At 32.2% G+C, this 16,012-nt stretch overlaps 1 protein-coding gene across 1 annotated transcript in view; it reads right to left on the bottom strand.

Moving 5' to 3' along the window:
- Positions 1-4,386: 4,386 nt before the first annotated feature.
- Positions 4,387-16,012, bottom strand: part of LOC102808672 (uncharacterized) — a 38,584-nt gene continuing 26,958 nt past the window's right edge. The window contains exons 15-19 of the mRNA XM_085505271.1: positions 15,307-15,860; positions 14,238-14,418; positions 12,867-12,981; positions 11,185-11,320; positions 4,387-4,483 (exon numbers count right to left, since the gene is read on the bottom strand). Coding sequence (XP_085361397.1) covers positions 4,387-4,483; positions 11,185-11,320; positions 12,867-12,981; positions 14,238-14,418; positions 15,307-15,860 — 1,083 coding nt within the window. The remainder of the gene's footprint in view (positions 4,484-11,184; positions 11,321-12,866; positions 12,982-14,237; positions 14,419-15,306; positions 15,861-16,012) is intronic.

Raw genomic sequence — 16,012 nt, 5'->3', positions numbered from 1 at the left:
TGTTCTGTGCATCTGGTATAGTAAAGTCCAGGAGTATATAAATAAAGTCAAAAATAATTTTCCTATACGTTATAGTAAAAAAAAACAGCACCAAGGAACCCTACCTCCACAAATTATCTGTAAATTTTCATTAATCAGTTTAAAGTTCGACTAAATCTTTGGCATTGTGAGCTTTTAGTACACAACAATTTATTTGTTAATTAAAAACCTCTCCCCAAACAATAGCTTATATAGTGTGACTTTGCTTCCAATACATTAAGCATGATGTTTTTGTAAATAGGTTCACATGATTGTTTTGCAACCTCCCAAGATGCAAACTGATTGGCGACACAAGTATATAAACTACCAGTACTCTAAAAAAAATTGAGATAGCTCCACTGTTAGCAATGCACATTTCAATTAAAGAACAGAAGATATCATTTAAAAAATGAACAATATGTCTTGTATCAAGGAAAGGGACTTGCTGTTTTCAACAAGAATTCAAAAATATCACTTTTCACCAAAAATGACAAAAAATAATCATCAAAATTAAGTAATTGAAGATATCACTACGAAATCTGAAAGAGGTCCACATGTAGTACCTATATATGTAATATTAAAGCAATTGGACTTGCGCTTTTTTCCATGAAGTCGAAAATATCACTTTTTACCAAAAATGACAACAAATATTCACCAAAATTAGAGAATTGAAGATATCATCATGAAATGAACAAATCTAAGAGAGGCCTACCCAAGGTACATATACACCAAGTATCAAAGCATTCAGGCTTGTAGTTTTCAAGAAGAAGTCGAAAAAGTAAAACATTTACACGGACGACGACGGACAATCACTCATATGATAAGCTATGCTCGACAAAGTCGACAGCGGAGCTAAAAATTACTAACCCTAAAGTAAAACAAACTATATTTCTATTACCCCAAAAGGACTGCAGTTCACATTATATTGATGCTTATTTGGTGTTCTCTAGTGATCAGAGCACCAAGAAGTTAGCAGTTCTAAATGCTCTTATTTTATTAAACAAGCGACAAAAACTTGTTTTAATGAAAACAAATTTTAAATTTAAAAAAAAACATCAATTAAACAACTAAGTGAATTAATGGGCCAGGAAAGTAGTGCACAAAAATGTTGGCCATAATAGCTATTGCTGGCCTGTAATACCAAATTTACATTTGTATACTTCCCTACAATCCTATTTCAAACTTCTATAAAGCAATTTATGGAATCCTGAATTTGTTTTTGCTTTAAATTTATATGTACATTGAGGTTGTGGAAGATATTAGAAATGTAAACATTGTATTCAGCAAGATAGTGCTAACAAGATGTGTAACAACTAAATTGCAAAAGGATGAATGATCGAGTCAATTCTAAAAGTGGGAACAATGTGTAATGGTAGTACAGAAATTCTTTTTTATCATGCAACTAATTGGTATTATTATTTTCTATTACAATATTTTGTGTTATTATCAAGGTAATTGATACACTGTACTAGAGTTGTAACAGGAGGAGTAATTATTTCCAGTTCTTTTAGTTTTGGAAGTGTTTTGAATTGATACAAATTTGCTGGACAAACCATACATTCTCTGATTTGCTTTTCTTTAAAATTTGTTGATCATTTTCCTTCAAAAACGCTGGTGCAACATTTTTATGTGTTTTTCAGTTATTTTCATACTAATTTTTAACAAAATCAACATAGATTTGCTATTGGCTACACATACTTTCGAAACAGAAAATGTCATAAGATCATGTGACACTATGCTGGTTGACGTTAGCCATAACAATCCATTCCAATATAACTCAATCTCAAATCAATTACAGCAATCCCAAAATGAAAAAAATATATTTGATTTTCTACCTCATGCAAACATAATTTGCATAGCTATCTCTATTTGCATATTAATTAAATGGTCATGTGACTGATATGACCAATCATATTTGAGATGATAATTATCAACATGGTTTCACAATTTCGCAACAATTTGTAGTAATTTGAATAAGTATTAAACTGTACTGCAATCACCATAGAAACCATTCAGTACCTGTCTTCATCCTCAGATACCAATAGAAATGAACCATCCACATAATCTCTATTGCTAGAAGGGTAACTGGACAATCTGGAAAATAAATAGTTTAACCCTGAGATATAAAGCTCCGAAACAAGAGGCATCAATTCAATTCACATCACAAAACTAACACACGATACCCCTTATATAAGCATAAATCAATATATATATATATATAGATATATACATATATATTGATATATATATATGTTTGCAGAGTACACCTAATTACAAATACATACTAATGAGATTTCGTGCAAACTGGTTACTGTATGGTATATCATTGAAAAATGAGATATTCTGAACATAGACACACTTCTAATACTCACATTAGCGCAAGCACTACTAAACAGAACAAATATTGTTCCACATGTATGATTATTAAGTTTCACCTAAAGTGTTACAATAATGGCTCTACTTGTGATTCTCAATTCCGCATTGCTGTTGTCAACTAGTGTACAGCACATGTTATACTGGGATGCATGAATATGTAGTTCACACAAACAACACAGTGCAGCATAGATAATGGTTTAGAGATGCAGAACAGAGTGTAGTAGGCATGCAAGTCCTTTTTGATGCAATGTGTATAATGGGAATGCTGGGTAATGATGTATTTAAGCACCGGCTAAGCTGCATAGCATGAACCATGTCCAGTTGTTTACGTGCCAAAGTAATTGCTATCATAAAGTGTAAGAATCGTTGACTAATGCATGGGGATCATACACGTCATAAGAAAGCCCTGGTAGTGGGTGGTCACCCCATTCATACAACAAGAAAATATGTTGGTGGGAAATACATACAATTCTTGTATTAAGGTGAAAGCCCACTCCTAGTTTTTGAGAAATTTGGTCATAAATCGCATGACGATGTTTATTGGTCTCTGATGTACGAGTACACTTATAGAGCTATTGTCCCATAGCATAATAAAACAGCATTCTTGTTTGTGTTACAGTAACGTTTTCTGAGAAACTTGTCCTAATACTTTTCAAAAATCACTATTTTAGAACAATATTTCATAACGCTATATTAAGGAAAAATAGCTTTTTGTTCACACTTTATAAAACCCACAATTTTTTTAAATAATTTAGGACATCAAATAGTACCCTGTCATCATTACCAACATATTATTTTTCAGCCTATGGACCTAGTCTACAATTCAAGATATGACATAATATCTCTGCCATAGAATCCTATGGTGTTCTATTTTCTACCTCTATTGTGTTACGTGTACTGACAACAATTTATAAATTTCGTTTTTTGCTGTGATACACGAGAACAGGCATAAACTGTCATATATAAATTGAATACTGGAGATATATTGAAATGTAAGACATACTGATTGCGAGATAAAATAGGTCGGATTAATTAATATCCTTCAAATGAATGACCCACTCCATATTTAGTGTTGTTATTATTAGGTGTTATTAGTAATAGATGGAATATTTATTAACATATAATTACTATAATTAAATTGTTCAAGTATTTATATGCAAGCTATATTATTATTTTGTATATTAGAAAAATAATATGATTAGTATAGACTGTTCAACATACTTTTTGTACATCAGGAACTTTGTATCAATGGTCGCATACAAACTCACCACTCATCATGTTCATTATTGCAGCAATGTTAACTTAATAGTTTTTGTGATCATAAATGGTAAAGCTGAAAGCATTGTGAATGAATTCATGAATTTAATGTTGCCAACACAGTGTGCAATGGTAAACAAATGATGATTAATGAAGACAATGTTGCCACCAAAAACAGTGTAAACACCAGATCTGGTTTTTCAAAACGAGTAGCAAAACGAAAAACAATTGAATTTCATTCATATTAATGGCCAATTTGTCTAATTCAAAAACTCCATCTTGAGAGGAGAAATTAAGATTGTAAGAATTTCAAGTTAATTATATTTTAAATGAAACTTGCAAAAGATATTATCCACTCAAGTCTAGTTAAACTAACAAAAATATACTTTTTATTCTTAATTATTATAATAATGTTTATACAAAATGTTTTACAATTTGAGAAACACTCCATGTATGCAAAATCATGTAATGTACTACTTACTTAGCAAAAGATGAAAGGTAATTTATGCATGTTTAATGATCTATTAAGCTACAGTCCCTCAACACCTGTGATTAAAGTTAATTTATGCATAATTTACAAAACAAAATGTCTACTTACTTTGTGTTTTAGCAGTCTGAAGACATTGTATGTTGCTAATGTATTGATTGCATCCGTGTAAATATTTTTTCCATTAATTGTAAATATCATCAGAATTACTTATAAAAATAGTTATGTACATTATAAAAAAATATATGCTAGAGAGCGGTCTCGTACTGCCATGATGTAGCCTTTTCAAAGCATGAGAGAAGATGATCTGATTGGTCGGCTGATGATGGTTGAGGACTGTCCTTCCTGTTTGAAAATAAACCATGCTGTGAATTATGTGCACTCACCAAGAAAGAAACATTTTTACCTTAGCACCGCCCAGATTGGGTTTACCACAGGCCCTCACCAGATTAAATTCTGATAATGTACAGGTGGAAACCGGCAGAAAATCAAATGTGCAAAGTATTGCCAGTGAAGAAACAATATTAAAAATAAAAAAAAAACAGAAGATGATTTTTTCAGTGTGCCTAGAAAGCCTTTATGTTTTCAATTGAGTGATTCATGCAAGTATTTTCAAATATGTCCTCTCTGCCATATATTAAATAGACGTTTTCTCAGCATTCTCTTATCACATTGCCAGCTTTCCCAGATGGTAATTTACTAGTATGTCTTCTACATCATTGCTAGATGGTAATTTACTAGTATGTCTTCTACATCATTGCTAGATGGTAATTTACTAGTACGTCTTCTACATCATTACTAGATGGTAATTTACTAGTATGTCTTCTACATCATTACTTGATGGTAATTTACTAGTATGTCTTCTACATCATTACTAGATGGTAATTTACTAGTATGTCTTCTACATCATTGCTAGATGGTAATTTACTAGTATGTCTTCTACATCATTGCTAGATGGTAATTTACTAGTACGTCTTCTACATCATTACTAGATGGTAATTTACTAGTATGTCTTCTACATCATTACTTGATGGTAATTTACCAGTATGTCTTCTACATCATTACTAGATGGTAATTTACCAGTATGTCTTCTACACCATTACTAGATGGTAATTTACCAGTATGTCTTCTACATCATTACTAGATGGTAATTTACCAGTATGTCTTCTACATCATTACTAGATGGTAATTTACCAGTATGTCTTCTACACCATTACTAGATGGTAATTTACCAGTATGTCTTCTACATCATTACTAGATGGTTATTTACCAGTATGTCTTCTACATCATTACTAGATGGTAATTTACCAGTATGTCTTCTACATCATTACTAGATGGTAATTTACTAGTATGTCTTCTACATCATTGCTAGATGATAATTTACTAGTACGTCTTCTACATCATTACTAGATGGTAATTTACTAGTATGTCTTCTACATCATTACTAGATGGTAATTTACCGGTATGTCTTCTACATCACTACTAGATGGTAATTTACTGGTATGTCTTCTACATCATTACTAGATGGTAATTTACCGGTATGTCTTCTACATCATTACTAGATGGTAATTTACCAGTATGTCTTCTACATCATTGCTAGATGGTAATTTACTAGTACGTCTTCTACATCATTACTAGATGGTAATTTACTAGTATGTCTTCTACATCATTACTTGATGGTAATTTACCAGTATGTCTTCTACATCACTACTAGATGGTAATTTACCGGTATGTCTTCTACATCATTACTAGATGGTAATTTACCAGTATGTCTTCTACATCATTACTAGATGGTAATTTACCAGTATGTCTTCTACATCATTACTAGATGGTAATTTACCAGTATGTCTTCTACACCATTACTAGATGGTAATTTACCAGTATGTCTTCTACACCATTACTAGATGGTAATTTACCAGTATGTCTTCTACATCATTACTAGATGGTTATTTACCAGTATGTCTTCTACATCATTACTAGATGGTAATTTACCAGTATGTCTTCTACATCATTACTAGATGGTAATTTACCAGTATGTCTTCTACATCATTACTAGATGGTAATTTACCAGTATGTCTTCTACATCATTACTAGATGGTAATTTACCAGTATGTCTTCTACATCATTACTAGATGGTAATTTACCGGTATGTCTTCTACATCACTACTAGATGGTAATTTACTGGTATGTCTTCTACATCATTACTAGATGGTAATTTACCGGTATGTCTTCTACATCATTACTAGATAGTAATTTACCAGTATGTCTTCTACATCATTGCTAGATGGTAATTTACCGGTATGTCTTCTACATCATTACTAGATGGTAATTTACCAGTATGTCTTCTACATCATTGCTAGATGGTAATTTACCAGTACGTCTTCTACATCATTACTAGATGGTAATTTACTAGTATGTCTTCTACATCATTACTTGATGGTAATTTACCAGTATGTCTTCTACATCACTACTAGATGGTAATTTACCGGTATGTCTTCTACATCATTACTAGATGGTAATTTACCGGTATGTCTTCTACATCATTACTAGATGGTAATTTACCAGTATGTCTTCTACATCATTACTAGATGGTAATTTACCAGTATGTCTTCTACACCATTACTAGATGGTAATTTACCAGTATGTCTTCTACACCATTACTAGATGGTAATTTACCAGTATGTCTTCTACATCATTACTAGATGGTTATTTACCAGTATGTCTTCTACATCATTACTAGATGGTAATTTACCAGTATGTCTTCTACATCATTACTAGATGGTAATTTACCAGTATGTCTTCTACATCATTACTAGATGGTAATTTACCAGTATGTCTTCTACATCATTACTAGATGGTAATTTACCAGTATGTCTTCTACATCATTACTAGATGGTTATTTACCAGTATGTCTTCTACATCATTACTAGATGGTAATTTACCAGTATGTCTTCTACATCATTACAAGATGGTAATTTACCAGTATGTCTTCTACATCATTACTAGATGGTAATTTACCAGTATGTCTTCCACATCATTACTAGATGGTAATTTACCAGTATGTCTTCTACATCATTACTAGATGGTAATTTACCAGTATGTCTTCTACATCATTACTAGATGGTAATTTACCAGTATGTCTTCTACATCATTACTAGATGGTAATTTACCAGTATGTCTTCTACATCATTACTAGATGGTTATTTACCAGTATGTCTTCTACATCATTACTAGATGGTAATTTACCAGTATGTCTTCTACATCATTACTAGATGGTAATTTACCGGTATGTCTTCTACATCACTACTAGATGGTAATTTACTGGTATGTCTTCTACATCATTACTAGATGGTAATTTACCGGTATGTCTTCTACATCATTACTAGATGGTAATTTACCAGTATGTCTTCTACATCATTGCTAGATGGTAATTTACCGGTATGTCTTCTACATCATTACTAGATGGTAATTTACCAGTATGTCTTCTACATCATTGCTAGATGGTAATTTACCAGTACGTCTTCTACATCATTACTAGATGGTAATTTACTAGCATGTCTTCTACATCATTACTTGATGGTAATTTACCAGTATGTCTTCTACATCACTACTAGATGGTAATTTACCGGTATGTCTTCTACATCATTACTAGATAGTAATTTACCGGTATGTCTTCTACATCATTACTAGATGGTAATTTACCAGTATGTCTTCTACATCATTACTAGATGGTAATTTACCAGTATGTCTTCTACATCATTACTAGATGGTAATTTACCAGTATGTCTTCTACACCATTACTAGATGGTAATTTACCAGTATGTCTTCTACACCATTACTAGATGGTAATTTACCAGTATGTCTTCTACATCATTACTAGATGGTTATTTACCAGTATGTCTTCTACATCATTACTAGATGGTAATTTACCAGTATGTCTTCTACATCATTACTAGATGGTAATTTACCAGTATGTCTTCTACATCATTACTAGATGGTAATTTACCAGTATGTCTTCTACATCATTACTAGATGGTAATTTACCAGTATGTCTTCTACATCATTACTAGATGGTTATTTACCAGTATGTCTTCTACATCATTACTAGATGGTAATTTAGCAGTATGTCTTCTACATCATTACAAGATGGTAATTTACCAGTATGTCTTCTACATCATTACTAGATGGTAATTTACCAGTATGTCTTCCACATCATTACTAGATGGTAATTTACCAGTATGTCTTCTACATCATTACTAGATGGTAATTTACCAGTATGTCTTCTACATCATTACTAGATGGTAATTTACCAGTATGTCTTCTACATCATTACTAGATGGTAATTTACCAGTATGTCTTCTACATCATTACTAGATGGTTATTTACCAGTATGTCTTCTACATCATTACTAGATGGTAATTTACCAGTATGTCTTCTACATCATTACTAGATGGTAATTTACCGGTATGTCTCCTACATCACTACTAGATGGTAATTTACTGGTATGTCTTCTACATCATTACTAGATGGTAATTTACCGGTATGTCTTCTACATCATTACTAGATGGTAATTTACCAGTATGTCTTCTACATCATTGCTAGATGGTAATTTACCGGTATGTCTTCTACATCATTACTAGATGGTAATTTACCAGTATGTCTTCTACATCATTGCTAGATGGTAATTTACCAGTACGTCTTCTACATCATTACTAGATGGTAATTTACTAGTATGTCTTCTACATCATTACTTGATGGTAATTTACCAGTATGTCTTCTACATCACTACTAGATGGTAATTTACCGGTATGTCTTCTACATCATTACTAGATGGTAATTTACCGGTATGTCTTCTACATCATTACTAGATGGTAATTTACCAGTATGTCTTCTACATCATTACTAGATGGTAATTTACCAGTATGTCTTCTACACCATTACTAGATGGTAATTTACCAGTATGTCTTCTACACCATTACTAGATGGTAATTTACCAGTATGTCTTCTACATCATTACTAGATGGTTATTTACCAGTATGTCTTCTACATCATTACTAGATGGTAATTTACCAGTATGTCTTCTACATCATTACTAGATGGTAATTTACCAGTATGTCTTCTACATCATTACTAGATGGTAATTTACCAGTATGTCTTCTACATCATTACTAGATGGTAATTTACCAGTATGTCTTCTACATCATTACTAGATGGTTATTTACCAGTATGTCTTCTACATCATTACTAGATGGTAATTTACCAGTATGTCTTCTACATCATTACAAGATGGTAATTTACCAGTATGTCTTCTACATCATTACTAGATGGTAATTTACCAGTATGTCTTCCACATCATTACTAGATGGTAATTTACCAGTATGTCTTCTACATCATTACTAGATGGTAATTTACCAGTATGTCTTCTACATCATTACTAGATGGTAATTTACCAGTATGTCTTCTACATCATTACTAGATGGTAATTTACCAGTATGTCTTCTACATCATTACTAGATGGTAATTTACCAGTATGTCTTCTACACCATTACTAGATGGTAATTTACCAGTATGTCTTCTACACCATTACTAGATGGTAATTTACCAGTACGTCTTCTACATCATTACTAGATGGTAATTTACAAGTATGTCGTCTACATCATTACTAGATGGTAATTTACCAGTATGTCTTCTACATCATTACTAGATGGTAATTTACCAGTATGTCTTCTACATCATTACTAGATGGTAATTTACTAGTATGTCTTCTACATCATTACTAGATGGTAATTTACCAGTACATCTTCTACATCATTACTAGATGGTTATTTACCAGTTGTCTGTCTTCTATTCTAATAAATGGTTATTTTGACCAGTCTCCTAAAAATTCATTACTAGATTGTGTTTCATAATGTTTTATATGCTATACTAGCAAATTTGTCTCATAAGAAACCATAACTAGATGATTTTTACTAGAGATAATATATTATCTGAACAATTACTAGATGTTTTAACCTGTTGTTGGTCTGTATATGTATGTCTTCAAAACTATTTACACAAGTATTTTTAATGAGTAAACATTTTCCCAAGTTAGATGGTTATATCAGCATGTCTTAATACCATTACTAGATTTTATTTCATCAATTTGTTATAATAACCATTATTACATAATATGTTTTCTGAATCATTAATAGGTTATTATTGTGCAGGACAGTATTTCTATGTCACTGATGGATGTATGCAGTATTGAAACATATTTCATGGTGATTTGTTAGAAGATGCATTTTTTTGTAAAAAAACAACAAAAAAACACTTGTACATTTATCTTATTACTTCAATAAAGTATGCACTTTTAAATTTTTTTATATATTGTAAAGTTTTTTTATTTCACACATTTGTTATTTATACAGTTAGTTTTTATTTATTTTTTTGGTTCCCAAAACCTCAAAAAAAAATAAATAAAAAATTAGAATGAAATATGAAATGATTTCAATCAGATTGTGCACGACTTAGTTACATTGGCACTGAAATAAATCATTTAAAGTATGATGACAATCTAACAACATTCACAATGTCCCACCTCCATGTTCACGTCATACAATCATAATCATAATCTCAAGAAAGACCTACACAAATCTATCAAGAGAGCTCAAATAAAAAAAAAACATGCTCATTAATTATGCATAAATGTCCTATGTGTACCCACTTCAAAAATGACAAGTATCCTACAACATATTAAAAAAATAAACAACTAAATATATACAACATTTGAACAATTACACAGACATTCCCTAAATATTATGCCAAGACAAAACTACAAATATCTACACATAAAATATAGATTTAGCTGATCATCTGGCATATGCATATCCCCTACAAATTGCACAGCACCTTCAAGTTACATATCAGAGACAGATTCAGAGAAGCGAACATAAGTAATTATCAAAGCAGACCAGACCAGGTCACATATGCAATAAATACATACTTGCAAGAGAATCCATACTGGTAAAAGAATAACTAATTTACATATAATTTGCATATTGACTAACCTGAGTGGTGATTTGAAGAAGTAGTATATTTTGTCATACGTCCGTTTTTTGATACAGATATAAACAATAACCACTACCAATGCAACAACTCCCACAACCATTAACACGATACCAACAATACCACCAGCTGTAAGTACTATTAAAAATGAAAGAAAATTTAATATATTGAAAACATGCATAAAATCAAAGAAAGCTTAGAAAGAACTCCCATGTGCTGAGAGTATTGGAGACACATTAAAAATTAATTCAAAATTACTTGAACTTGAGATATTGATGGAAAAGCTTATGCATTTAAGGTAACTAATATGAACAGATTTAAGTGTAAAACTAATAAGGTCTGCACAATGTAAAAGTAATAAGATCTGCGTAATGTACCAAGCTTCATTGAAATGTGATTAGAACCAAAAAATTATTAATTATTATGCTAATTAGAGAATTAATATGAACAGATTTTAACCCAAAATTAATCAGGCTGTCTATTGTCCTAAAGCATTTATGTACCAAATTTTATTCAAATGTGATGATCAGTACTTGAGATACCAGTATTAATTAATTATGTTAATTAGGTGATTAAGAAGCATAAATATTTACCAAAAACTAATATGGTGTATATTCCTAGGTTCATTGAAATGTGATGATGAGTACTCTTTAAAAGTGTTATTAAAATCCAATGAGTGGTTCTTTAGACATCAGTGCCACAGCAAAAAATTAACTAATTATGCTAATAAGGTGATTAATATGCACAAATATTTACCCAAAAACTAATTAAGTCTCTGCACAGTCCTCAAGTAGCTATGTACCAGGTTTCATTAAAATGTGATCATTACTACTTGAAATATCAAAGGCTGAAAATTAATTAATTATGCAAATTAGGTAGTTAATATGTACTGATATTACCCTAAAAACGATCAGGTCTGTGAAGTGTCATATGACATCTAAGTACCAAGTTTTATTGAAATGTTATGATTAGTACTTGAGATATCAGTGGAAACGCTGAAAATTGATTAATCATTATGCAAAATAGGTAATTAATATAAACAGATTTTTACCCAAAACTAATCAAATCTGCGCATTTGTTCAGAGCATCCCTGTGCCAAGTTTCATCAAAATCCAATGAGTGGTTCTTCAGATATCAGTAGAACAGTCATAGAACAGCTAAAAATCTGCTAATTATTATGTAAATTAGGTAATTAATATTCATGGTTTTTTTCAAAACCTAATCAACTCTGCGCATTATCCAGGAGCATCTATTTACCAAGTTTCATCAAAATTTGATTAGTGGTTCTTGAGATAACGGTGGAACAAAAAAAGTGACATACAGACATGGTACCTGCAAAGACTCCCTTTTGTGCTTCACACAAGGGAGTCAAATATATAATAGACAAGAACCTAGTCATGTGAAATGATTCCTTTACACTCAAACTCAAATTTACACTTTCAAATTTGTTAATAAATTAGATATTTTGTGATTATAAAATGTGAGCAAAACATTTCTAGTGGTCAATGCCTAACATGTAAGTGAGAATTTATTGACATTACGATACGAATATGAAAATTGACAGCTGTCATTTGATGAACACATAGTTTGTGATAAAGACACTTTCCAGCACAAAGCTTGAACATATTGTAAACATTATACAAACAACAGACAGTGTTCTATATATAGCGGTGCATATACTTACCTTTTGGTTCTGGAGTTTTACATTTGGCACCCACTCTTCTGATATCATTAAGCTCATCCTCGGTTAAATACACCCTCATGCACGTAGTTGTATTATTTCGTAATGACACAAGCACCTGAAATTTGGCGTACAGAAAACATAAAATATCACGTATATTGTGAACAGTTTCCATAATACATATGTTGAGACCAATATTCTCGATTCTACAATCGAATGTTAGAACACAGTTGCTAGTCTGACACGCTGTTTTCTGTTCTTTAACAGATTTGCAGTGTTCTGGCATGCCAAATTATATAAATTGACAACCGACACTCTCCTGCAATGCATTTAATCAAAAACGCATATATTAAGTATTGAAAGTATATTTTATTTATATTTATTTTTCTAATATCAAAACAAACATTTCAACACTAGCCCCACTATCACTATGATACAAACCTGTCATCAATCATGTTTACTGTTTGTTTGTCTAGTAAATAATAATTAAGATGATACAAATTTATGTGGTATCATTCAATATTCATTTGTACCCTTAACTATCTCTGACATTATCTGGAGATATTACTAATACCTGGTGACAGTACTAATACCTGGTGACAGTACTAATACCTGGTGACAGTACTAATACCTGGTGACAGTACTAATACCTGGTGACAGTACTAATACTTGGTGACAATACTAATACCTGGTGACAGTACTTATATCTGGTGACAGTACTAATACCTGGTGACAGTACTAATATCTGGTGACAGTACTAATACCTGGTGACAGTACAATACCTGGTGACAGTACTAATACCTGGTGACAGTACTAATACCTGGTGACAGTACTAATACCTGGTGACAGTACTAATATCTGGTGACAGTAATATCTGGTGACAGTACTTATATCTGGTGACAGTACTAATACCTGGTGACAGTACTAATACCTGGTGACAGTACAATACCTGGTGACAGTACTAATACCTGGTGACAGTACTAATACCTGGTGACAGTACTAATACCTGGTGACAGTACTAATATCTGGTGACAGTAATATCTGGTGACAGTACTAATACCTGGTGACAGTACTAATATCTGGTGACAGTACAATGCCTGGTGACAGTACTAATATCTGGTGACAGTACTAATACCTGGTGACAGTACTAATACCTGGTGACAGTACTAATATCTGGTGACAGTACTAATATCTGGTGACAGTACTAATACCTGGTGACAGTACTAATACCTGGTGACAGTACTAATATCTGGAGATAATACTAATACCTGGTGACAGTACTAATATCTGTTGACAGTACTAATACCTGGTGACAGGAGACACTACTAATACATGGAGGCAGTAATACGATAGTATCTACATTAATTCCCCTACCTCTGAGCTGTCACTGAACTGCTCAATTGTTTCCATGGCGATATAATCACAGAGCGTCCCCAGTAAAGCTGAGCCACTAAGAATTGGCATACAGGAAACCATAGCATTAGAAGAGACATCTGGCATCAAGAGGTCATACTGTGACTCAAACCAGACTGGCAGAATGACCGAGTTAAGATTTCTACAGAAGAAAATAAAGTCAGGTTAACAACAAAGCTAACAGGTCACTTTGCATCTGAAACATATTTAGCGCTCAGCAGACAAACTTGTTTTATTGGTGTCAATGACCATGTCAATACATTTTTGTAACTTGTACATTTTGAAATATTTTTGTCACACTTTTATTTCTATGCCCACTGAAGAAAGGATTGTATAAACAACTAATATTTTCAATGTTTGCACTTCTTTCATGCAATGCTTCACAGGAAATGTACTTATACATGTACCAACACAATTGAACAAGATACCACAACAAGAGATGGAAAAATATGTAGATAACATTCAAGACACAAATAAAGGGACTTGAACATTAACTTGTAAGAAACATTTGAATGAAACAATGAATATTATGAATACTCTAATACATAAACTTCAAAAGAAAAAAAAACACCCTAGATAACAAACATAGAGACAAGAAACTATTTGTAGTTATTCTTTTTTGAGAAGAAATTGTTATGTAAGTTAAGCATCCAAAAAATCTAACTTTTAAAACAAACTCCAAATGAAAAAGTGATAAATACAAAAAAACAACATCAAATACATCACACTTCTACCACTATTAAGATATAATACATATTTTGGTGTAATGGTTTACGTTAACAAACAGATTACTGTACTTGTATTAATTATCTATGCATTTGTGCATAGCGTTCTTAGTAAAACATAGTATGAATTATAGTGAACACTGATCACCGCTGTATCCAACACACTTAGAATATGCCCTATGCATGACACACAAATTGGTACTTTCCAGGGGGTACAAAATCACCACCAGTGAGAATTCCTCAATTATTTTGCTCTTAAAAGTCAAACAATTCTCAATGAAGTTCAAGAACTGTTGCATACTTACGTTGGAAGAAATTTGAGGTAATTCTTCACCCTGTCTGCCGCCAACACTTCTGAAGGCATGATGTCCCATGCACCTGCATTTGTACAAGCTGTTTCTATGGCAACATCTCTTGCGTACATGTCAGTTGCAGCATATCCATATAGGTATACAAACACAGTGGAATTAAAATTTTTGTTTTGCTCTTCAACAGTTTGTACGAGACCTTGTTTCAGCAAAGTATCAGTAAGAATAATGAGGGCAAATGAGCAGCCATGTTTGTTTGCTTTTAATACAGTGAATCCTTCCTCCACTGTATCTCTGATATCTCGTATTGGTTCAGAGTACATCATGTCGTCAATAAAATTCAAAAACTGCATCTCGTTTTCCCGTGTGAAAAGCTCCATCTGGCTGTCATGGTGAGTGCCAGCAGAGGTAACCATGCCGATTTGATCCATGGGTGTTAAATCATCAGCGATGGCGTGTATGGTGTTTTTCATTAAACTCAGCGAGGATTCATCTTCGTACTGAAGAACAATCATGACATTTTTAGAGTTCAATCTTGAGGTCAGGTCAGTCTGAGAGAACAAATAAACAAAACAATGATTAGTGAATTACAAGTTTTTTTCTGGAATGGCATTCAGCTTAATAAGTACAAATCACCATAGTTACACAAATAGTATGGAGTGTGGTAACTCATAGTAACCAATTAATGATACGATATGTGAAG

The sequence above is a fragment of the Saccoglossus kowalevskii genome, chromosome 11, assembly GCF_978046115.1.
Source record: "Saccoglossus kowalevskii chromosome 11, keSacKowa6.1, whole genome shotgun sequence".
In the NCBI taxonomy this organism is placed as follows: domain Eukaryota; kingdom Metazoa; phylum Hemichordata; class Enteropneusta; family Harrimaniidae; genus Saccoglossus; species Saccoglossus kowalevskii.
Note: the sequence above shows the minus strand (reverse complement) of the source record. Positions and strands in the feature narration are given on the sequence as shown.